The sequence below is a fragment of the Squalius cephalus genome, assembly GCF_949319135.1.
Source record: "Squalius cephalus genome assembly, chromosome: 9".
Classification (NCBI taxonomy): domain Eukaryota; kingdom Metazoa; phylum Chordata; class Actinopteri; order Cypriniformes; family Leuciscidae; genus Squalius; species Squalius cephalus.
Window position 1 is genome coordinate 21,101,791 of NC_137130.1, and position 25,549 is coordinate 21,127,339.

The following is a 25,549-nucleotide window of genomic DNA, read 5'->3' on the forward strand; positions in this document are numbered from 1 at the left end:
GGGTTGAGACTAGTAACAGGGTTGAAGATGATAACGGGGTTGAAGAGACAAATACAGCTAAACATATACATAGTTGTTTTTTACTCAAATTCACTGTAAGATTTTCTATAAATGCAAGTTACAAAGTTACCCCCTGTCTTCCAATCCTAGTGACGTCCCTGCGCAGAAGAAAGAAAGTCATACAGGTTTGGAACGACACGAGGGGGAGTAAATAATGACAGAATTTTCATTTTGGGGTGAACTATTCCACTAAGCATATGTGTGTTTGCGGACTTATCGGGTATCACTCGCGGACAGCAGGTGATGAAAATGTGACACTAAGAAAGAAAGTGTACCTGGTGTTCTCTCTCCCAAATTCGTTCAAACGTTGGCATAACATTATACTTGTCAGAGGTGACAAATGCTGCAAACCCTGAACAAAAGGTTCAAACCAATAGAAAAGGAAGCTTGTGTCTGTAGCAGGAAGGACAGTCGCCATGGGGGGAGAGGTGAGACTTGCGTCAACATCACTAGGACATTCATGTCCCGTACCTGGATAAACCGCATCCATCCTGTTGGCTCCACTCTTCATAAACCTCTGAGGTCACCTGATCCAGGATGAAAGTGTGCTCGAGGACTCCGATGAGCAGGAGGAAGGAAAGCACTTCTAGGCCGGTGTGATGGACAGCTAGTGATTAGGAGGAGCAAGAGGTTAAGTTACAAACCGCCCACACCCACAAAGATACTGCAAGAATGACACACACACTCTCATTTACAAGGCAAAACCGTACCCTCCCTGTGTCACACGTGCTGACTGACACGGACGTGCTCACATGGAGACTTGTACACAAAGAGGAAAGTCTTGCTTTCATGTTCCATACCTTAAGACTTCAGTTCCTCAAAAATCAACAATAAAGTACAACAGAGTGGTTCCAGGAAGTAAAAATCCCATTTATTTTCTCCAAGGAGAAATGTATTTTAGTGATAATGTGTAAACTTTTCAAACCTAGCATGAGCTCTGAGGTGAAGTGAAGATAAATGTGTCTGTAGAAGCTACAAGGCAATGTGATTTCAATTTAAAAAAATATATGTTTTTTGAACTTCTGAAGTGAATTACACAACCCATGATTCTAGTCGCTGACTCAAGTCGCTGTTTTGTGGCAAAAGTGGAGTGTACAGTGGCTCCTGTGGCGCACACATAAAGCACTGAAAATGACGTGATCAAATAAGTTACACGCTACGGTTCAAAAGTTTTGAAAGGAATTCATATTTTTACTTTTTCTCTGCAAGGATGCATTAAATCAAAATCAAAAGTAGTGTAAAGAATTTTACATACTTAAAAATAAAAAATCTATTTCAAATATTATAAATGCTGTTCTTTTAAGCTTTCTGTTCATCAAAGAATCCTGGGGGAAAAAAATTGTATGACGGTTTTGACAAAATAGCTCAAGCATCACACAACTATTTTCAACATTGCTAATAATAATAAAAAAATGTTTCTTGAGCAGCATATTAGAATGATTTCATTCACACCGAAGACTGGAGAAATGATGCTTAAAATTTTGCTTTGACATCACAGGATTACATTTAATATATATTAAAATGGAAAACTGTTATTTCAAATTTATGTTGTAATATTACTGTTTTCACTATATTTTTGATCAAATAAATGCTGCATTGGTGAGCAAGAGACTTCTTTCAAAACCACTTTCAGCCCCAAACTTTAGAATTGTATATTTGTACATATTTAAATATTTAACAATAAACGTTAAATGTATTGTATTACTTATATTATCAATTACACACAGTCCCTACTTTTATATTGTACTGTTGTTGTTGATACAATTACATCGTTCACAATGCTTCATCGGTTGAGTAGTTCATTCCATCATAACAGACGTTAAAAGAAAACCATGAACCTTGATCTGCTATGCGTCTCGTTATTACAATCGCACATCAATGCAGAAATCAGATAATTAGGTAATTTCTGTATTGGGACATGAGCCTGAAAGGTATAGGCTGACTCTGTGTGTGTCTCAATGCCTATAATTACGATGTCTAAGCTCTGGATCCTTTCGACAGAGTTGTCACGGTGAAACTATCATCACTGACACCTGCTGTGTCCATATAGCGTGATGATGAGAGGTTGACATTTCTACACGGACCAAGAAGATGGTCTGCTGAGGTATGATCAGCAAATACCCATAACACACACTTTTTTTTTTGTATGTGTGGGTATCAACGGTGCTTTTTTTAAAGCGCGTGAGCATTCACCTGTGGAGAATGACAAAAAGAGAGAGATTATTTTGCACAGTGTATGTATTATATCTATACTGTTTTGTCAGCACAAATGTGTCACTATTTAGGAGAGACTGGGGCTAGTTGCTAAAAGGGCTATATCTGAATTACTGTAAGGTTTGAGTCAAAAACCTTACAGTAAAAGTGTTTTATGTATGTTCAGAACTCTCTTAAATGAGTTGACACTGGGATGTGTGTTTATATTATACATTTCAGGTCAGTTTAGTAATTCAAATGTTTATTGGACAAAATAATGGCTTCATATTTTTGTCATTTGTTACATTTTGTGTTATTTTCTTTGCTGAAAAGAAGCCTCTAATAGGCTTTTTAATGGAAGGTTACATCATCACAACTTACCCCATAAAAGGTGACAACATGCCCCATTACTGACAATAAATGAATAAATAAAAAACATTGAAAGAAAGCGGGAACGGCGTCTGGCGCACAGACAGGTGCATGAGAATTTACGTTGGGGCGGCAACAGCAGAGTGGTGGCTCGGTTTTCCAGATGGTTCCTCTGGAGGCATATTATCTGCTCCATCACAGCAGGCTGAACCTGAGACTGTTGAAGTGTGTATGGGGGGCTGTAAATACTGTGGGCAGTTCGGTGCCACAATGATGCTCCCAACCCTGCAGCCTGTAAGTGATCCTTACCTGGCCTGTCCCAGCTGTGGGGTAGGCTTTCCACCCCCCTCCGCCAGCCTAGTCATGGGATAGGTCTGCTGCCTTTATCCCCACAGTTTCTCTATCCCACCACAGGATAAACTTACTGCTAAATGACAGGGTTGGCCCGCTCCCCGGGTAGTTGCACCACCAGAATAACTGGACAGGAAAAGCATGTGACATACTTGTGTACCTCTAGATGTGTGGGTATAGGATAAAGAAAAACAAACACACTTTGATTAGTCTGCGAAGTCGCACGTTTGGATATCAAGTCGAGCGCGCTGAAGTACGTGTAATTCTTTTCAACGCCCTTATAAATGAATAACTAGCATGCACAGGCCCCTTCCCTTTTTGATTTGCAGCCTTATCTGTTTCCCTGGAGTTCACTAATTACACAGCGTCTACGGTTTCAGCGGGCATGTTTGATATGAGTTTATCTGAGCTGTCCGTCAAGCAATTAAGGTCAGCGTTCAGCACTCTCTCAATAGCACAGTCACGGCCTCAGCAAGCAGGGAACGGATCAGACCAGCTCAGATCAGGTGAGGTCTCTGGTACTAGGTTTCCACTCCTGCCGTCCCACCATGACAACACACAATGGCTGTGATCAACGTTGTACCTACATGACTGTTCACCCTGAGCGACCCGTCCTAATAGGCTATTAATGCCCGTGTGGCCTCAGACAGTTCAGTGAGTACATTTACATGTTTGGTTATAATCAAACTAAAGCGAGTTTTTACAGTCGTTATCTTTCTGCGCAATTAATAATCGAATATTTGATATTTGAAATAAATATTGCGACACCTCTCTCTCGAGGAAGCACACAACACAGAGGCTAATTGTAGTCCAATTAACGTATACATGCTGGAAGAAGCTACAATCACATTCTGTTAAGGTCACATTTAGTGTTCGGCGAAATCAACTGAATTGTGTGTGATGGTGAAAGATTTCCCCACATAGACGTTACCACAGGTTTAAGTTGGAGATTAACCACATTGACCAACAGAAAGCTGTATGCTTCATACATTGCTACACTATTGACAATAGACAATGGCCTTTTTTGCTTGCAAACGTTTGTTGAAATTTCGCTAATGAAACTGCACCTTTAACAAAAGAATAATCATATAGCCCGACTGAAATCAACATTTTACAGTGTAGGAATATTCTAGGTTCAGTACAATTTAAGCTCGATCGTCAGCAATTGTTGCATAAATACCTCCAAAAAAAAATTTTTTCTTTAAAGAAAGCAATATTCTGGGTTACAGTGAGGCACTTACAATGGAAGTGAATGGGGCCAATCTGTCAATGTTAAATTACTCACTGTTTCAACAGTATGCTTTAGGTACAAGACATAAACAATACGTGCTAACATGATTTTCTTGTAAAAATCGCTTACTAACCTGTTTCGTGTACACTAAAACCACTGTAAAGCTCAATTAACCACAATTAACCACATGTTTTAAAGAATTCATGCAAGTTTCACTTTTCTAATTTTAAATCTCCAAAAATTGGAGAGAGAACAAGAGATGAGAGTAAATATTTTTTGTGTGTGGTAATCAACATTATTTGACCAATGCTGTCAATTGAGTTTAACTCACATTTAACCTAGAATCATTCCTCTCAAGGTCCCTGAAGCATTTGAGTTTGTACATTATATACAGTGCTGGTCAGAATTATTTGCCCCCTTGGTAAATATGATCAAAGATGGCTGTAAAAAATAAATCTGCATTGTTAATCCTTTTGATATATATACTTTTTTTTTTTTTTTTTAAAGCAAAAATAACCTTTCATTGAAGTAAAAGAATTGAAAGTGGGGGGAAATCACATTATGAAATAAATGTTTTTCTCCAAAACACGTTGGGAACAATTATTTGCCCCCTTTTATTAAATACTTTTTGCAACCTCCTTTTTCCAAGATAACAGCTCTGAGTCTTCTCCTATAATGCCTGATAAGTTTGGAGAACACCTGACAATAGATCAGAGACCATCTCTCCAGATCCTTCAGATTCCCAGATCCATGTCGGCGCTGCTTCTCTTCAGTTCAGCCCACTCATTTTCTATAGGGTTCAGGTCAGGGACTGGGATGGCCATTGCAGATGCTTGGTTTTGTGCTCAGTGACCCATTTTTCTTTTGATTTTGATGTTTGTTTTTAGATCTCTGTCATGTTGGAAGATCCAAACATGTCCTGTTATAAGATTTAGCACAGGCTGTCAGGTTATGATTTTTTATCTGTTGGTATTTGATCGAATCCATGATGCCATGTATCTAAACAAGGACCTCTGGCAGAAAATTAGGCCCACAGCATTAAAGATATAGCATTTCATAGAGTATTTCATTTTACACATGGGGTTCTTTTTTATCCCTGTGTGCACTAAACCCATCGTAAGTGTTTGCATCTGGAGAGATTCTGAATGGAGGAATGGTCTCTGATCTGTTGTCAGGTGTTCTCCAAACTCATCAGGCATTATAGGAGAAGACTCAGAGCTGTTATCTTGGAAAAAGGAGGTTGCAAAAAGTATTTAATAAAAGGGGGCAAATAATTGTTCCCAATGTGTATTGGAGAAAAACATTTATTTCATACTTCATTTTTTTAAAAATAAAATATCAAAAGGATAAACAATGCAGATTTTTACACCCATCTTTGATCATATTTACGAAGGGGACAAATAATTCTGACCAGCACTGTAACTGTCTTTCATTTAATAAAATGTGGAACATCACAATGAGGCAAGACACAGTCTGTTCCATTCAGCTTGTGGTCGTCTCAGGTGAGGCTCTTGAATAACTCTTGGCTGAACAGTCGTATAAGACGATGCGACTGTGTGGTCAGACAGTAATAAATTACACGAGTAAGACATTCGCTCTTCAGTGGTGTGGATTGCCTGAACAGTTTCACTGTGTTGGGAGTGGTCACATTTAATACACTGTCTGTGTGTGTGTGTGTGTGTGTGTGTGTGTGTGTGTGTGTGTGTGTGTGTGTGTGTGTGTGTGTGTGTGTGTGTGTGTGTGTGTGTGTGTGTGTGTGTGTGTGTGTGTGTGTGTGTGTGTGTGTGTGTGTGTGTGTGTGTGTGTGTGTGTGGCTTCGTGTGATCTGTGACATGCTGAGTTGAACACAAGATTAACTAGGTGACACTGTGATAGCCAGGCATCGTGAAACACACAGGAGTCCTCTTTCAAAACAAGACTCTTCTTCCTCTACTCTCCTTCCCTCTCACTACAGTCGTTCTGTGTTTCTGAGATAAATTTGTATCTGGTGAGTCATACAGGTGGTATTGATGACATCTCACCACCTCACCCAACCTATTTATTGTGACACCAAACAGGAATTTGAAATTTGAAATTGACAACGACTGGCCTAGGGGGCACAGAAATATTTGTCTTGAAATTGTCCTTAAAATGCTTTTTGATTTGGTGGAACTAATTTGTAAAACTTTACAGCTATATTTTGTATGCCTCCACATGCAATGTGAGCACCTGTGGTGCTTGTTTTCCCAGATGCCAGAGGCACAGCACTCAGAAACGAGAAATAAACTTCAGTCAGCATGATAACTTCATGGCTGGTGTGTCAGATTACACCGCGAGGTTTTTTTTTTTTAATTTACATATACATATTTACATATGTCTACTACATGCCATACTTACGTTCATAAAATCTTCAGCTGACATGCTGATGCTTCTCCTTTGCCTATATATTTGACCATATTAACATCAAATTTACACTGCAAAGATGGCACAAGCGCTTCTTAAGTGGCAATTAGGTTTCTTCACACAGACAGTTCAATGCTGCTCAGAGGTGGCATAAATGCATTTACACAGCAATTTTAACTGTATATACAATGTTAAGTGTAATGCACTACCAAGTAATTAATTACTGTAATTTAATTACTTTTCCCCTGAAAAGTAATGTAAGGGATTACTCTTATTTTTCTATAATTTAAATACAGTTACTTCTGATGTAATTGCATTAAATACTGTAAAAACTATAAAGAACAATTCTATATAAAACAATAGTGGATTAAACATAAAACATTGTAACATTAGACGTTAAATTATGCTTTTGATGTAACCTTCTCCAGTAAAATACTTTGGTCAGTTCAAGAATAATTTATGGAATTTTATATTAATTATTTAGATGAATTAAAAGAGCAGTTTCATATCTATCCTTGTATTGGTCAACTGATCGAGGTTGGTATGCGGGATTTAGAAAGTAATAAGTAATGCAATACTTTTTAGAGAGTAATTAGTACAGTAATCTAATTACACTGTTGAAGATGTAATTAGTTGCTAGTAATTACCCAACACTGCTGTTGAGGGCTGAGTCTTTTAGTATAAAGTATTTGCATCATTTGAGATTAAACAGAATTTTGAGCAGGCACAGGTCCTAACTTAGCTGTGTAAAGAGGCCCATATGCAGTATATTCACGGCAAAGATCTTTTGCCGTAAAAAAAAGTTTGAAATACCTTTTCAGTGATATACTGTTAGCGAATAACCCCACGGCATCTACACATCTGAGAGCAGCATTTAGATGAACATGTAAATATGCTGTGCACTTTCCTCTCAATAGAAAAATGGCAAAAAAAAACAAAAAAAAACAATGACAGTGAGAAAAAAGCAGTTAAGAAAGCATCTGATTACAGCGGCATTGCATTTCGGCCGTCAAGTCATGTCACGTTTATTTATACAGAACTTTATAAAATAAATAGCTTTAAAGCAAGCAGCTTTAAACATGAAAAACAGTGTATCGCTTTCTATTAGAATTACAACTTCAATTTCTACAATAAAGCAGCTCTTCAATGTGTTAATGCCTTTACACACTGAACTCGATGGACTGAACAGAAGAAATAAAGAAATTTCCATATCATAATATAATCGCCACCGACCAATGGTAGATCGAAGGTGTTTGCAGCCAAGGTAAACTTTTCCAGAAAGTTCACTTTGGCAAGCTGTTTTGAACTCAAAACTCTAAATGAACTTTGTTTTGGCCTGATTTTATTCAAAATTACTGTTATTACTAATATTCCCCTGGCATTTTCCTCTTTTGAATTTTTTCTGCCATCTCTCTCTTTCTATAGTCGTTCTGCTAATGTTCGTTCTGTCTTGTGCTCCTCCCCCATAATGAGTGTATACGCCCCTTACTGCTGTTTGGCTACAAGTGTGTTTTGGTTCTCAGTCCGATCCACTTTTCAACAGCGTTTTTAAAAAATGGCTGAAATGTGAAATGAGCGCAGGGTGTCGCAGTGCTATTAGTAGCAAGCCGTCTGGTAAATAATTTTACACAGCTCTCTGGAATATTTGATTCTGGCTGGTCAATTGCACCATGAAGTGATCTGACATTTCCTAATATTCACTGTCGACCATGGTAACATTGTATTTATCAGGCCACTCAAAATTCTACTTTCATGTCTCTCATATCACACCGCAAACTCACGCTCTCCTTTCACAAACTCTTAAGTTAAACAAACTGCACCACTCTATTCGATTATGCTATTCGCAATGCTTTATGGGATTGTAGTTAAACTAAAGCTGTTTTGTCTGATTTTCACTTTTTTTTTTTGCTTTAAATCAAAGTTTATGAGTCACCTCGTAGCTGATTGTCTTGGTTCATGGCTTGTAGATCTTTAACAAGGACTTTTTTTAAATCCCTATGGGAAAAATGAATGGAAAAAAGCTCCACTGAAAAAGGGGGCGGGCGCTAATGCACTCTATTAATATCATTGTAATATTGTTGCAGTGTTTGTCTTGTTGCTACGCTGACTGTTTTCTACATTCTAATGGACTATTTTATTTCTTAGCGGTGGCTAAGGTGTACATAGGACAAATTCTCAAATAATTTCAACTCAAATCAAAATGACATATATTCATTTATTTGATGAGTAGCAGCATTGTAAGCTGGATAATGTACAGTTCATACTGCAAAATAAACCCATTCAAGGTGATACAAGATCTGTTTTGTGAAAATGGATGGTTGACTGATAATCCTTTACACATTACGAAGGAATTCAGTGTTCTGAATTCTGAATTCTGTGTTCAGGAAGAAAAAAGAAATAATCACTTTGTTTCATTACTGGTCCATACTTACTGCCGATCTGGAATTAGTGCACAAATAATGAGTAGGACCAGGATGTTCGATAACAATAGCTTCCTCCACCACATGGAATTCAGAGAAATTAGTGAAAAATAGCCTGTAAAAACAGCAACCTGAAGGGTACGAGTAAAAAAGGTGAATATGTAGGGGGCGTATTGAAAGGCAGGCTAATATTCAGAAACAACAGGCAATGAAGGCAATATCTCATCATGGCCTAAGAACACATGGTGGGACTCTTAAGCGAGTCTTGATTGTACTGAGCAATTTGGAACTCAGCAGAGCACTCAATTAAGGCCAGCGATTAACAGCGGATCTGACTTGCCCTGCTCCCTGTGATGTCATCGTTCTTGGAGTGTGGCAGCCATAGCAGGTGTCTGATTTGACCAAAGCACTGGCCAGCAGCTCATATCATTAATAAAGCCCAAGACTCAACCTATCAACACTGCAGTACATTCAGTTTTATGCCATTTTCTCCACATGAGGCTTTCCTTTCTCCTGTTTTGCTTTTAAATGTAGTCCTACGAGAACCCATACTTCAAACCAACATGGCTCCTGAATTAATTTTGCAGTAGACTTTTCAATGTAATGCTAAATGGTTCAATAATCTGACTTCATTTTGAGGGGACCTTTTAAGAAACATAAAATGTGCCATGATTTGGTCTCCAGTGGTCATTTTCGAGAACATTCAACTCTGCTCTTAAAGTTTAGTCAGACTGCCCTTAGGTTACCTTTCATTAGTCTAGTTAAGTTTGTCGTGGCTTTTCGGACAGATTCGGCATAGTCAAACGTAAACCATATATAGTGCGTTTCTCTCGCAGTTTATGAGAAAATAAGCTCTGTGACAGCACAGCGCTCGGTTTTCCTTTTGTGCGAGACGTACTAAAACTGTGTGTGTAATTGCCAGTGTGTGCAGTTTGCAGAGAGTCGACCAGCGTGCACTGTAGCTCCTTCAAACGTCTTCCCAGTCAATGGAAAAACAAAGGTCAGGACTCTGGAAATGTCACTCAGTCCCTGGCTCGGCACTTAGAGGTCCAAGGGAACCCGGAGGGGGGGCTTGGCCTGGCTGCAGGTTCCGGGGGGACAGAATAATGTGTCACACGGCTGCCGCTGCTTCCTCTTCCCCTGGTGGTTGGGGGCAGGCAGAGAGGCACGGTGGGGGCTCATTGTTACACTGCCTTTTCCATCAGCTGTCAGGAGAGCAGGGGGCCTGGCTAAATGGGCACTCTAAAATACTGCACGCCAGGGAGTTGGCCCTCTCAAAAATATACAGTATACCTAGCAAGCAGAAAGGATAGATTTGAAGCTTTCATATTTAATCACAAAAATGACATTTATACATTATGCGTAATAGCGCTCCTTATGCCCTAATTTTCACTTCTATCATATGTGCTTGTTTGTCAACAGTTGTGTTAGGGCTCAGGAATGCGTACTGTGCCGTTAGCAAAAACACTTGAACAAACAAAATGATTATTTCAACAGTCCCAGGAAGTCATGCCGCATATCCACAATACTATTGGATTACTGTAACCTTTCAAAAGCGCCGCATACTAATAAGAGAGAATACGCCATCCATGAGTGTCCTTTCACTATCACACAATTTCCATATAGAGTTAAAAAGGTAAAAGAAGAAACCAGAGCCACTAACATTTAAGGCCTTATTCAGAATAACTGCAGACAGGTGAAAAAACAGACTGTACTTCCATGCAATAAAGAGTGGAAACAAGTGAGAGAAACAGAGAAGGGAGTGTGAGAGCGAGAGCTGATCAGATGATTATTTCAGCCGAGCAGGATAAGTGGTTGAAACGGAGCCGTGTTTGTCGCTGCGCTGCGGGTGATCGAGGTGAATAAGGAGAAAAGGGTCGGCCACGCCCCCGAGCACACCTGAGATTGCGTTACCTGCCGTCTCTCAAGCGTCATACTGGGAGCGTGGAAACCCGAGTGCAGCCACGAGAAGAAATCTGGCCGTCAGTCAAGTGCTTTTGTTTGCAGTTCTACGAACAGGCCGGATCTGGTTTCTCTGCTCCAGAAACAAGGAACCTAACCAGAGGAACAGCAGAAGAGCATCTGAATACCGTCAATACAAACTGCAAATTTCCCAGACTAATCATTTGTCACTACAGAACAGACCCGCTCTGGAAACTTGAATGCTAAAAAAAAAAAAAAAAAAAAAAAAATGTCACTATTTATTTTGAATGCATCAAGGTCAGTGTCTTCTTTATTGCAGTTTGAATGACAATGAAGGATGGAGGCAGGATATCACAGTGTTCTGGCAAATATCCACAATCTCAATTCGAGTAAGCTTTGTTTTCATAAACACTATGGGCTAGTTTTCATCAAAATCAGGATGTGAACACAATGTCATGGACACAATAATGTCAGGAATGCTTCACGGTCATATTGAATTCATAGCGACTTTAAATAATTAAATTACCTTATCATCTGCAGTCATTCCTGAGGGAAGGAAAATACCTTTGAAGCTATTAGCAAGACCACTTCTCATATTTGTAGATGTGAAAAGAAAATACTTAATAAAGTCACTCAGATGTGAATGTATTTTATTTGCTTATATTCTAAAGTCAAAAATACTGAGTGATTTAAATGATGTAATTGAGACAACTCTAATTTGATCTTTAGAAGCATCAGCACCATCTTTTGATTTGGGCTTTTTTATATTGCCCCTTTTTTAAATAGACCTATTTAATGTCTTTACATTACAGGACAAAAAAGGACTAGTAAATGATGAGAGAAAAACAAGGCACTGAGATAGAGAAGGAGGGAATAAGGTAGAAGAGAGACGGAAATGAAGCATCTGATGTAATAGGACACTGTAAGTAGGCAAGTGAAAGCCTCCTCCTTTCCTCCTTCAGGGATAATTGTTGTTTAGATATACTTTTACCCATGTCTCACTCTCAGGTTATGTTTATACAACTTGTTATTGTGGTTTCTCTTCCTTTTCTCCCTCTTTTCCATCTCCCTTTTCCTTCTCCTCTTTGTATTTTCTTGCTAGGGGAAAATCTGCGAGGCTTGCTCACCAGTGCCAGCAACAGTTAATCCTTTTCCAAAGCACCTTAACTATGCTGGGAATTCTGCAGATGCTAAATAAAACAACGGGAACAACCATGCACTTAACACCAGCTCACGCTGGCAAGAGTGCCTCTGTCTTCAGATGCTCCGTTTTTTCATAAGTAGTTCAAAACAATCTGCTGTTGTGTGATAACTGTGTGTTTCTCTTGAGTGAGCTGGTAGCAGGGCCGTGCTGGGTTCAGCAGCACCGCCTCTAATCCCATTATGGCCGTTCACCTCAGATTACATAAAATAAATCAGGAAATATGCAAGGAGGAAATAAGATGTTTCTCTGCATTAGTTGACCAAAAGTGGCAAGCATTGATGACCATCAAACATTCATGTATTTTAAAACAGTTATATATGTCATGTAAAAAAAATTTTTTTTTAAATCCTTAGATATTTTTTTATTCATTTATATATTTGATTTTTTTTATTTATTTGTCAAAAGTGACAGTAATTACATTTAGAAATATTGCAAAAGACTTTTATTTCTAATAATTGCTGTTCTTTTAAACTTTCTATTCATCAAAGAACCATGAATTCTTTTTTAAATCATGCTTTCCACTAAAAGATTAAGCTGCAAAACTGTTTTCTAACATTGATAATAAGAAATGTTTCTTGAGCAGCAAATCAGAGTAATGATGCTAAAAATTCGGTAATAATAATTATATATATATATTATATATATATATATATATATATATATATATATATATATATATATATATATATATATATATAACACTTTGTATAATTTGTAAATATTTGTATGTTCGCTTAAGAAGCTAGCTACAAAAAAAAAAGCTGTTAACTAAACAATTCTGTAATATATATTTTTAAATATCTTTGTTGTTAGTACTGCTTTTGCTGGTAACAAAAACGAATGAATGTACAAATGCTCTCCTGATAATAAAATGAGGGATTTTAATCTGATCAAATGCACCTGCAGCCTCACCCTTTTATCAGTCTAAATTTCTCATTTTTCTACACCCAGATTATTATAAAAATATCTTTGCTTTGAAAGGACATGGGACTTTTTCACACCCTGAAATGCAACCGTCAATCAGTTGTGTTGTTTTGAGATCAATATGATTTAGTGAACTCTCACTCACGTAGACTGGTTTGGAAAAAGAGAAGGTGGAAACAGGAGTAGTTTCAATACAGCACTCATTATCCTTGAGTGATGACCTTCAGTGGCATACTGTACTCCTCTGTAATCATCCTTCACTCTCCATCTCTTTCTCTAAATGCTAACTGGAGCCTTTCAAAGCAGCCAGTGAAAGGCAAAATTGGCCTATTGAAGAAGTTTATTAGAAATTGATCTACTCTTTCCAACTCACACAAGAGCCAGAAGACTTCGAAAACTTGTACGGGCATGACACGATCACGGCCGCATTCACGCTCGCAGTCGACCTTTATTTGAAGAGTCACCTTTAGAACGGTGGGTCAGAGTACCGAGATGTGAAAAGTCATATAACGTGTGTGCAGTTAATTATGTTAATGTATGAACTGATTGATTTTGCTGCTGTAGCGTGTTGTCTGGCAAATTGAGGTTTATTTTTGTGTGCTTTGGCATTTATGTCCCATTACTGGAGCTGTACGGTATTGATAGATATTCTAATGTTAATCTAAGGTTATCTCATGGAAAAGTTTGACCTGTGCCTTAAGATATTTGCCTTAAGAACTTTTTTTCATTAAAAAGAGACATATAAAAGAATCCATGACTTCATCTGTGCCGGTAGGGGGGAAAAAAGAGAGGGTGAAAAACAGGCCTTCTCACACAGGAAGGAAACTTTCCCAAACTATCTAAACTTTTTTTTTTTTATGGTGAGTTTGTTTCATTAAAAAAGGTTTATTCAGCAAGGATGCATTCAATTGACAGTAAAAGTGATATTTAAGTTTCCACACACACACACACACACACAAAATGAGCTGCACAACTGTTTTTAAAATTGATAATAATAAGAAATGTTTCTTGAGCATCAAATCCTCATATTAGAGTGATTTCTGAAGGATCGTGCGACACTGAAGACTGGAGTAATGATGCTGAAAATTCAGCTTTGACATCAATAAATTACATTTTAAACAATATAGTAAAATAGAAAACAGTTATTTGAACTGCAAACATATTTCACAATATTACAGCTTTTACTGTACTTCTGATCAAATAAAATAAAAAATAAAAACTATAAAAATTCTTACCGACCACAAACTTTTGATCGGTAGTGTATTTATGTCAAAAGGTGAGAAATTGTTTTGATTCAAATTGACAGCAGTTTCAAAGGCCACCAAATGTGTCAATATCTAAGGTCATTGTTACAAATGGGCCCTCTTTAGCTGCGATTTTGGATTTCATTGAAAGATATATTTCAGTGACCCTTGTAAAAAGGATCCTGTGTCCGTTACATTGATATTGTAATCTAGTCCATCTAAATGGCAGAGACTGTTGATCACTCACTGTAAGGGGTGTCAAAGGTCAGCTGCAGTAAGAGCTATCAGTGACATCCAGAGGAAACCAAGTCGTTGTTTCTTATGGTCACCCCTTGACCCCTCATTAACCTAATCTCCTCTACTTAAAACTATCAACAAACCGTGTGTGAGTGTGTGTGTGTGTGTGTTTGCCTGAATTTCTGATTGAGAAAGACAAATTTCCTATGGATTTTCATGCATTTTTCTTTGCATCCGCGTATTGCGTGCACTAAAAGATTTCTACAGTGTAAAAGGATTGGCTTTTTTTGGCAGAGGTCTCGGGTATTGGCTCTGCGCCTCCGAGAAAAATAACAGCTTTTCCTCAGCCCTGCAAAGAAATACTGCCGCACGTTAGAAACAGAGGAACCACAGCAGTTTAGAACAGCTCTACTCCTCAGCTTATTAAGTCCATCAGCCATAAAGTCATCATTGTGTTTAAGGTTACTCTTCACAGAAACTGCATTACTCTCTTTTCCCCCCCTAAACACATTAGAGATCCAGGGTCAGAGTAATACACATCCTCACAAGGAGCTCACTGAAATCGAGACCAGCACGTGCATGAATCACTACACTAATAACCCATACTATCCAGCTCTCGCGCTCACTAAGAGTTTAGCCACAATGCATGCGTGTGTGGTGTGGAGAGAGTACTGGCAAATTATGTCATTAAGATTAATTACCCTTTTTTATTATTATTATTAATATTATAAATATTAAGTACTTAATTAAGAAGGCATGCAAGGAAAGAAAAACTACATGAGCAAGAACTTTAAAATGTTTATTTAAAAATGATTTGTAAAACATCTCAGCTGTTTTGAGTTACTCAATCCGAAAACAGTTAATGCAGACTGAATTTAATTTGTATTATTACAGGCAGATGATTCAAATCGAAATTGTCCTTTATTGCCAATATAATATGGGCAGTTTATACTCCAGAGATTTTTAAATCCTGAGCAGACTGACCTTAATGCATTAAGAACATACATACATACATACATGGTAACACTTTAGTATGGGGAACACATATTCACTATTAACTACAACTTTTGCCTCAATAAACTCCTAATTTACTGCTTATTAATAGTTAGTAAGGTCGTTTTTGTAGCGTTTAAGTTTAGGGATTGGGTAAGAATAATTGATGTAGAATAAGGTCATGCAGAATAAGGCATTAATTTGTGCTTTATAAGTACTAATAAACAGCCAATATCCTAGTAATATGCATGCTAATAAGCAACTAGTTTATAGCGAGAATTGAACCCAAAAATAAAGTGCTACCATATACATACATATATATATATATGTATGTATGTATGTCAAGAGTTCAGATGCAACAGCCTCTAAGTGCCATCTGAAATTTTCTTCTAGAATGATCATTTTTATCAAGCTTGTAAATTTAAGTTCAGTAATTTCACTTAAATGGCAATGAAAATGACCTATTAGTTGTCATTTAAGTGAAATTACTGAACTTAAATATACGAGCTTGATAAAAATGATCATTCTAGAAGAAAATTTCAGATGGCACTTAGAGGCTTTTGCAACTCTTCATATATATATATCCCTGTACAAGTGCTTGTTAATGCAAATATCATTTGCTACAACATTCAGATGGAAGGGTCAGAATTTGACAAACAACATGAAAGCATGGATCCATTTTGCCTTATATCAGCAGTTCAGGCTGGTGGTATAAAACACACGCACACACAGATACATTATGTGTGTGTGTGTATAATGTGTCATTCTTATTTACCCAAGGGTTACGCTCACTCTAAATGCTAAAAGTACTAGGGCAAAAAAAAAAAAAACCTTTGTATATGAACACAGGGAGTCCATCTATATGTAAGAACTGAAAGAATTAGGCAGAGCTGCTTATTATTCACAATAGGAGTGCCACCTTAGTCACACCAGGGGCTTGTCACTGCAGACCACAAACACACATTTAAAAACATAAAATCTATATGCTCTGATGCAAGCTTTTTATTTTATTTATTTTTTTACAATGTGCTGCAAAACAAAAAGACAGATGTTTTGGCATAAATGCTTCAAGTAGAAAATGCATCTGAGTTATGTTTACGATAACTTACACAAAACATGAGCACTTGTGCCTGAGTCGAACTGAATGGGATCTCATTGTTGTAGAGCTCCAGTCATGATCTGAGCCAGACAGGCCATGTGTTCAGTAGTAAGCGTGGAAGGTGCACTGAAGCTAGTACAGACACACATAAGCTTTTTCAGTGTTAGAGGAAGAACAAAAAAAGTTATGCTGCAAATTTCTGCGTATTCTGCCAGGAACCTATGCATGCATAAAAGCGAGTCTCTGTAATGCATGTAAGCAGACACTAGAAAGAATAGGGAAGAGTGAGAGAAAGAGGGACAGGGAAACAGACAGGGGGCGGAAAAAAAGCAGTTATATGGCAGACAAAAGAGGACACAGAAGCTGGAAGTAAGTTGCTGAGCAAGAGCACCCAGTGCCATGAAAACGTGGCTAAAGTCCCATCCCATTACAATGTCATTTCAGCCCAGCACAGTCTTTAAGTAATAACACTCAGTGGGGTGTGTCATTATCACCAATAACCCCGCTGCCCCCAATCCGTCACGCAGTCCTCAAGGCAGGTACTTCAACTGTCAGCGACTGTCCACGCAGACTCCATCCACTTCTACAGTTTTAGCCTGCGCTGCTGTACACGCTTCCATATCCTTGCCTGTCTTTATTAAAAAAAGGGGCCCATACAGCCAAGAGCAACAAAATCAATGACCAATCCATAAACATCAACTTCTTTTATTGTTGTTTCTTTCTGTCTCTCCCTCCCTCTTTCAGATGTAAAAGCAACACAATCAGACACAGTCAAAGTTTATCCCATCACAAAATACAGAAGCACAGTGGGACTCCAGCAGCGGAATAACACAAACAATTCTGAGGCCTATTTTCTGACACCTGCTGAGAGGAAGGGCACCTTGTGAGGTGGGTCAAACTAGATGCCAGGAAAAAGTCATTTGCAGTTAAAGTTGTCATTCTGTCATTTGTATATGTGCTATAAGTAGTTTTCATATTTGATCTCAGACTGAAAAATGGGAGAAAGACAAACAAAAACAAAGGCTGATCAGAACCAAATACATATATTTTTTTTAAATACTCAAAATCGTTATGTCTGCATAAACGAATAGGTGTATTTGTGCTAAATTGTCTATTATAAACCAAATGTAATGCTTTTTAAAAGGGAGTTCACCCAAAAGGAAACATTCTGTAATAATTGACTCACCCTCAAGTTGTTCCAAACCTGTATGAGTTTCTTTCTTCTGTTGAACACACAAAAAGATACTCTGAATAAAGTTTGTAACTAAACAGATGTGTGACTTTAATACTAGTATTTTTTTTTTTCCTACTATGGAAGTCACTGGTGCCCCACCACAACTGTTTGGTTACAAACATTATTCAAAATTTCTTCCTTAGCAAGCCTTGTTAATATAACCTTGGCTTTATTGCATCTGTCCAAAAACCTGAAGCACTAACTTTGACCACCAATTTTAGATTCGATCAAGTCAACACGAGAGTCGTATGCAGAGGCTAGGCCGGTAATCTACCGATAAAAAAATCGGAGAGAAATGAACGAAGAGCGATCATTAGAAAACGTAGTCTACTTTTAAAAGGATTTTTTATATGACTTATTTTTGATATAACCCAACAGAACATATGCGGATGTTGTCCCCGTTTATTTCAGGACCTGGACAGCTCCTCAACAACTTTAGAGTGCGTCTCATTTATCTCTTCAGCTGTACACTATGCTACATGGCTATTGTTTCTGGACTTCTGTGAGAAAATCGTGACATTAGCGAGTATTGCAAATTCATGTTCGCACAGACTTCGGCTTACAGTAGCGTTGTGTTAGAAGTGATGGAAGAGTGTATTGGGAGAGAACAGTAGCATTGCAGCTGCGCTGAGCTGTGAAATTCGCCAAACAATTGGGATCACTGTTCGTCTTCCTCTCGCCTTTCCCCTCAATTAGCATAGTCCGTTGTGGTTGATTGACTACCATAGCCGGGCAGGGTAAGTGCTTTTGTCCTCTAATCACATGAGGACAGCAGGGGTGACAGGACACAGGTGAGGCCAAGACTGGAATAGATTTATAGCATATTTATAAAGCTAAGCATGGGAACTGAAACATGCCTAAGTCTCAGAGACCTTTGCCATTTGTATAATTCAGAAATCAAAGCCAGCTTGATCTATAGACTGCCACAATATGGTTACTTCCGAATCCTAAACCCCACGCAAAACGACTTAACGGGACAATCTGATTGTGAATGGGTGTTTGAGCCCCGCTGATCTCAATTAGCCCTTGTTGACTCTGTGGAGGATTAAATTAGCCGCATAAAGTAAGACTGAGCCCTCACTCAAACTGAGGAAATGTTGGAAGAACACAGACTTTCCGTGGTATTGAATTAAAGTTGCTGAACTCAAGAATATTTCACATTTAATAGATACATCATTATTTGGCTAAACTTAATTTGTGAAAAGGTTTTTTTTTTTTTTTTTTTTTTACATATAATGTCCATGTGCAGTCAACTCGAATTGGAGCCGCAACCCAATAAAGAATGAGAAAACCCAACAAAATTAAGAACTTAGTCATTAGACGAATCTCTTTATACTACTAGCTAGCAACCACGCACATTAGCATGCTAAATGGTGTCAGGAAGCTCGAGACAAACACTGACTGAAGAAATTACATTTGTATATAGCAATTTCTCTTTGTGTAAAATAACTTATGGCAAATTCACTTCTCCTAAACCTAAACCCAAGCTCCTCACCTAGCCGCAACACTTAAATCCCAAGAGAGCAATAGGCTAGTAGTACTAGGCTAAGTTTAATTTTTTCATTTTGTCCCAAAAAACCCCCAAAAAACAACAAACAAACACATAAAACAAACAACAGTCAAAATATTAATTTCAACATTTAGGCTATTCCAATGAAAAGCATAGAAACTAAAAAAAAAAATAACACAAATGGTTTGAGTAAATGTATATTTTACGATTTTAAGTGGATGAAATAAAATTAAAGTTGATACAAAATGTAAATTAGGCCTTAGTGAGTTGTTTAAAGTAGCCTAAACTGATCATGCATGGACTATAGGCCAAAAGTCCAAAAGAGAAATTAATACATCAACAACATTAACAAGGGTCATGTCGTCCTACCACTGGGTAAAGTAAAGCTGAGTAAAAACGACGAGTTATTAAAGTTCTGAGAGGCACCAGGATGCGGTGGAAATACAGTAGTCAGATGCGTCGCCGCGCCCTGATTATTATTCCCGCCTGTCGCTTTGCTGTAATGAGCGCGCGGCCGACTGTTGGCGCGCTGATTACCGGTCCTTGGGGATCCTGTGTTTTTCCTGAGTAATTGATAGTTAGACTCCGCTCTAATTAAATACGCTGTCTGTTTCATTGATGTAGATTTTTTCGCACCAGGGAGAATGAATTGGGCAGTGAGAGAGAGCAGGCCTTTACGTTTTATGAATCGTTAACCCTGAACCCCAATAGTGATACAATCGACTATTCAGAATGCATATGGCAAAACGAACACAAAAATATGTTTCCGGTGCACATCCATTTTAGTTCACTGTCCTGAGAAGGCTGCGCATCATTTTATTAGGCCTTCGGAAAGTTTCTCCTGTCTTTCCCTTTTTGCTCACAAGGGAGACATTTAAGGTGTTCTTTTCCCACCAAATCCCTGGCCGCTTCCTGGAACGCTTTGCTTTTTGTGTGGTCTCATGGCTTGTCTTGCTCTGTCACTATAACTCTGAAGGGTTGCCCCGGTTTCCCGCACACCTGCGTGGCTGCCCGGTCCCTTCAGGAATTCGCTGGGGCTTGTAATCAGCTTTGTGGAGCCATTGAGTGCACGGCTCAGTGAAACTTCCCAACCTCACAGCGCGCTGGACCGCTGAATGGGAGTCACAGCGTGGGGCGCCTCTCCAAGCAGCAGGCCTGCCAAATTCCAGCAGAGTCTCTCACAATCATCCTTACACAGACCTCTCTGCCGAACACGAGGGCGAGAGAAACAGAGAGAGAGAGAGAGAGAGAGAGAGAGAGAGAGAGAGAGAGAGAGAGAGAGAGAGAGAGAGAGAGAGAGAACAGACAGTTAAGGTACAAAAGAGTAGTTTATTAAACAAGCAGTTTGCTTCATAAGAGCCTTGAAAAATTCATAGCCTTGCATTGGTCATCTAGCATTTTTTTTTGTTTTTGTTTTTTTAGATAAAGCAGTCTAGACTTTTTGAACAGCAGTCGTTTTATAATGGTAATTGGATTCTCAGTGATGCACAACAACATGAGAAAATCTGTGAAAAGCAATCCCATGGGTGCATCACTAAATTAGTCCACTGAATTAGCCTACTGTTTGCTCTTCCGAGCAATAATGACGCAATTCAGACAAAAATCGTACTGAAACTTAAGGGGCTGATTTACATGCGACAATGCTCGGGCCCCTGGTCTGTGTCTGCCGCGGCTAAAAGAGACTGTTGGTCACGGTGAGGAACAAATCATTTATAATTAGCAGAAAGACAGCAACATTTTGCTAAATAAAAGTTTGCACAAAGTTGCTTTTTCGTGGCGTTGTGCATATGCTTAAATTACAGCTCCGGAATCGCAGACTGCAGAAATTACGGCGCAGCATCTCGCCTCTTGGAAGGGCGCAGGATTAAGAGGCAGCAAGATTGTTAAACATGTCAACGTGTAATTGCACGATAAGGCCCTCGCGAGGAATTTATTGGCCCAGTTGCTATTTCTATTCCTCCCTAATCTCGTTCAGCACATTCGTTCCGTGCAATCTGTCTCCGTAATCTTCTGTGACAGAGCAGCGACCAATAGCAGCGTACCGGGTTTTTTGGAGAAGGGAGAAAATATGCAGAGGCGTGATAAAGTGATGCTAATTATCCCCATTTAGGACAGCGAGTGCAAGAGATCGGGAGTTTTCATACGAGCCAGCAGTGTTGATGGCTTCCCAGCACAGAATATATCGGTGGCTACAAGATAAGGGTATCGCACGTTGAGACGATTTATTGGTTCGAGTCCACCGCCACCCCTCCCACCTCGAACTCCATCCCATCCTTTTCACCCATCCCACCCCGCGTGCCTTCCCCTCCCTCTTTTGGCGGGGTGGTAAATTATTTTGGTTGAATTTACCAGAACGCTTCTCTTTAACCTGGCAAGTGCCGTGACTTGATTCTCCGCCTCTCTATTTTCGGCGCTTAATCCGTAGTTTTTCATCTGGAGATAAATAGCCTACAAATGGCCCCTGAGTGGACATTCTCATATAGGCTAGTAGTGGAGGGGAAAGGAAAGTGTGTTAAGAATAATTGACCGTTTAATGTAAGTGTTTTCGTGAAAGAAACGTGACTGAAATAAAACAGACACACTCTAAAAAATGCTGGGTTGTTTTAACCCAATTTTGGGTCAAATATGAACAAATGCAAACATGTGGTTAAAAATGTAATTTACAGATTTAACCCAGTGGCTGGGTTTGTCCATAGTTGACCCAAATTTGGGTTGAAACAACCCAGCATTTTTAGAGTCCAAGTACAACTATTCAGTGCTCTGTTAAAAAAATAAATGCTGTCGAGATTGTGCAATGTATATAACAGTTTTAGCACTCCTGACTGCTGTTCTGCTTCATATTTATTTCAAGTGCGTGAAGTGGCACTTGCAGATTTGAAGGCCTCACATGCGCATCCCAACGAGAAAAGGGATGTCTGGTGCCAGTGTGTTGCGGCTTTGCGCTTCTGACACTTGTTGCTAAACTAGCCCCATGACAGCAGGTAATTGTAATAACCTTTGACTTTCTGTCCCAGAGGTCAGCGTGTCTGCTGGCTGATCCAGGTCACTGTTAAACATCCTTCTGCCCCTGCTTCAGATCACATTATGTTCAGCCACAATTCTTCACACGCAGGGACTCGAGAATAAATAAGAAACAAAACTAGGAAATGAAAACGTTCACACACTTTTCATATAATAAGAGACTACAAAGTTGCTGCAGTACAAACACGTGTTTTGATTAATATGTGGGCCTACTCAAACACGTTTCATGTGTGAATTGAAATCTACTTTAAAAAGTGAAACATGAGCTATTATTCATTGTCAAAAATATTATAAACATCTCGTGTGAAAATGTTTTACATATGTTTTTAAACACGCAGATGTACTAACACAGGCGAATTCATTTTAAAAATGAAGGGTTCTTACCCAACAAAATCTACCTATACAATTGATTCATTATTAGCCAACTCCTATGGTTAAAATAAATCATGTTTGCTATAGAGGTAAACGTGTCAGTTAAACAATAAAACTTTTGAACTGCAAATATTATTGTGATAGACGAAATGACAAAGTTAGTTAGTGCAATTTCAAACCAACCCTAACCTACATGATAAACGTATAATAATAATTTCTTTTCAAGTACACAAAATTATACACCTTATAGGTACCAATCAAAGTCTACAATTAAAGAAGCAATTGTGAACTTATTACACAGCCACAGTCTAATTATATAAGTAAACAAACAATTTAAATTATGAATAAACATAGATTTGAAATACCTTTAAACGAGTTTTGCAAGGCGACTTTAACAACATTGAAGTTATCACAATATTTGTATTCATGCAATACAATATTTATCATTTTATTCTCTAGTTTTCAAAAAATATCGTCCATTTATTATTAATTTAGTTAAGTAGACGGTTTATTATAAAGGCAATTACACTTAAATAAAATGACTCAAATTATAAATTAATGACAAAAGTACGACACACATTTAAAATAATCATTAAAGGTCTACAGGCCTATATAAAATTATTTTCCCACCAAAGGTTCTAATGCATATTTATTGTAATATATATAGTTCATATGACGGGTAAGACCAAGTGTGACCTATTTAGAAAATACGTTTTCCCAGTTTTGATACTTTCAAAGATCTCATTAGTAGCACGTTGAAGCTTGTAAAACACACATTAAAAATAAAAGGTCTTAAAGCAAAATAAAGTAGCCTATTAATACCTGCCGATTAATATTTTGTCTTCAATCCACGAAGAGAAAGTGTAAGTGTAGTAAATCAAACACATGTTAAATGACAAAGTCTGATAGGTAACAAAACTAACACCAATTTAGGGCAGAGTAACTTTTTCTCCAATTTTATTTAGACCATGAATCAACGCAAGGTTAAGATTTGAACTGGCAGGAATGCATGTCATAAATTATGTACAGCAGCAGTAACGTGCCAGTCTTTTGAAATATTAAAACTTATTCACAATTTACAAGAAATATTACAACATAAATCTGGTACATTAATTCACGTATACAAACGTTTTGGTAAATGTAATAAGCAGAAAACTCTTTATGGGCTCTCAAAAACATTTCATTGTGTTATTCACGCTAGACTTTTGTTATTATCAACTCAAAAGTCAATTTGCACAGAAACTTAAATATTTAAAGAATAACAGTGTGTCGCATATTTCTTGGCGTGGCCAGAAACGTTGTCAGAATCATTTTTAAAGACGTCATATTTAAACAATGTTTCACTGAATGTGATACATCTCATTAGATCTCAGTTTCTCTCCGAACTGCAATCGAAACAATATTTACCTTTAATTTACAATAACATCATAAAACAATCTGTACAAAAGTAGTTTAATGACAATCTAAAAAAAAAGAAGAAAAAAAAAAAAGAAAGAAGAAGAGGTAAATATTTTTGGTGGAGTGTTACCCATCACTTTCCATCAGCTGTTTCAAATATGCGTCAATGGGACAGTTCCGTTTACTCCGGCAGTTGTGCTCTGATAGTGCTGCGGTAAGGCATGCAGTCTGCTCTGCACAGACGGATCCCCGGACTCCCCAGTCGGTAAATACATGCTTATCATCTCTCTCAAGTCTCCGGTGCAGGGTACTCGGGAGTGTGTGGTAACCGGAGGGCTTATATTGGGTTCGGACTTCACGAGCGAGCTCAGCGTGCCGATGCCCGCAGAAGTAGCGACGCTGGAGTTTTGATGCTGCGCGTATGATATCCCACCGTAGCCGGACGGAGAAGCGCTCATGTAGCTCTGGGAGTTCGAGATGGGGCTGTACTGAAGAGCAGTCATGTCGTAGCGGTGCATGGGCTGAGGATTGTGCGGGTGATGGTGATGAGCGTGGTGATGGTGAGACCCACTACCTGGGTGCTGGCTGTAAGCGAGCTGAGCCTCCTGCATCATCGCAGCCGCTGCTGCCGCGGCGGCCACCTGTCCGGAGTAAGTGCCGTTCGCCCAGCCGTTCATATGTGCGTAGCCGGCGCTGGCTGAGCCTCCGTGACCGCCAGGACTCTCCAACCTCTGGCCGACCCCTGCAGGACTCATTCCGACCCCGCCACCTGCACCGCCGAGCAAGCCGCCAGCCAACGAGTACTTGTCCTTCTTAAGCAGGGTCTTGGTTTTGCGCCTCGGTCTGTATTTGTAATCCGGATGCTCTTTCATGTGCATGGCTCGCAACCGCTTCGCCTCATCAATAAAGGGCCGCTTTTCAGCCTCTGACATCACTTTCCACTCAGCACCGAGTCTTTTGCTAATTTCAGAGTTGTGCATTTTGGGGTTCTCCTGAGCCATTTTTCGGCGCTGGCCCCGGGACCAGACCATGAAAGCGTTCATGGGTCTTTTTACGCGGTCTTGGTTGGCTTTGCTCCCCGAATTTGGACCCGTTTGCCCCGGATTCGTGTTGGTTTGGGGTCCAGGGGAATGAAGGTCCGTCTCCATCATCATGCTATACATTCAAGTGGCTTAAAAGTTTTCAGCTAGCAGAGAAAAAGCATGAACTTTCGGCGCTCTGTAGTCCGCTTGAAGCAGGTGCTTCACGAGCCAGTGGAGCTCCGGTGAAATGTGGAATTCAGCTTATTCCCAACCTTTTTTCTGTTAGTTTCAGGGTCTCTTTTTGCTCCTGTAGCCTGTTTGTGTCGTCTCCGACTGCCGTTTCACATCCACATTAATTGAAC

At 38.9% G+C, this 25,549-nt stretch overlaps 2 protein-coding genes across 2 annotated transcripts in view; both read right to left on the reverse strand.

The window, feature by feature from the left end:
- Positions 1–460: 460 nt before the first annotated feature.
- LOC307164505 (uncharacterized protein) overlaps positions 461–25,549 on the reverse strand; it is a 103,004-nt gene continuing 77,915 nt past the window's right edge. Inside the window, exon 3 of the mRNA XM_079881426.1 lies at positions 461–667. Within this exon, the coding sequence (XP_079737552.1) occupies positions 519–667 (149 nt within the window). The 3' untranslated portion in view covers positions 461–518. The remainder of the gene's footprint in view (positions 668–25,549) is intronic.
- On the reverse strand, positions 20,248–25,418 carry sox1a (SRY-box transcription factor 1a). The gene is given in 3 exon segments (XM_079881427.1): positions 20,248–20,498; positions 20,501–20,578; positions 24,477–25,418. Coding segments are annotated over 3 exon segments (1,092 nt in total). The 5' UTR covers positions 25,329–25,418; the 3' UTR covers positions 20,248–20,336.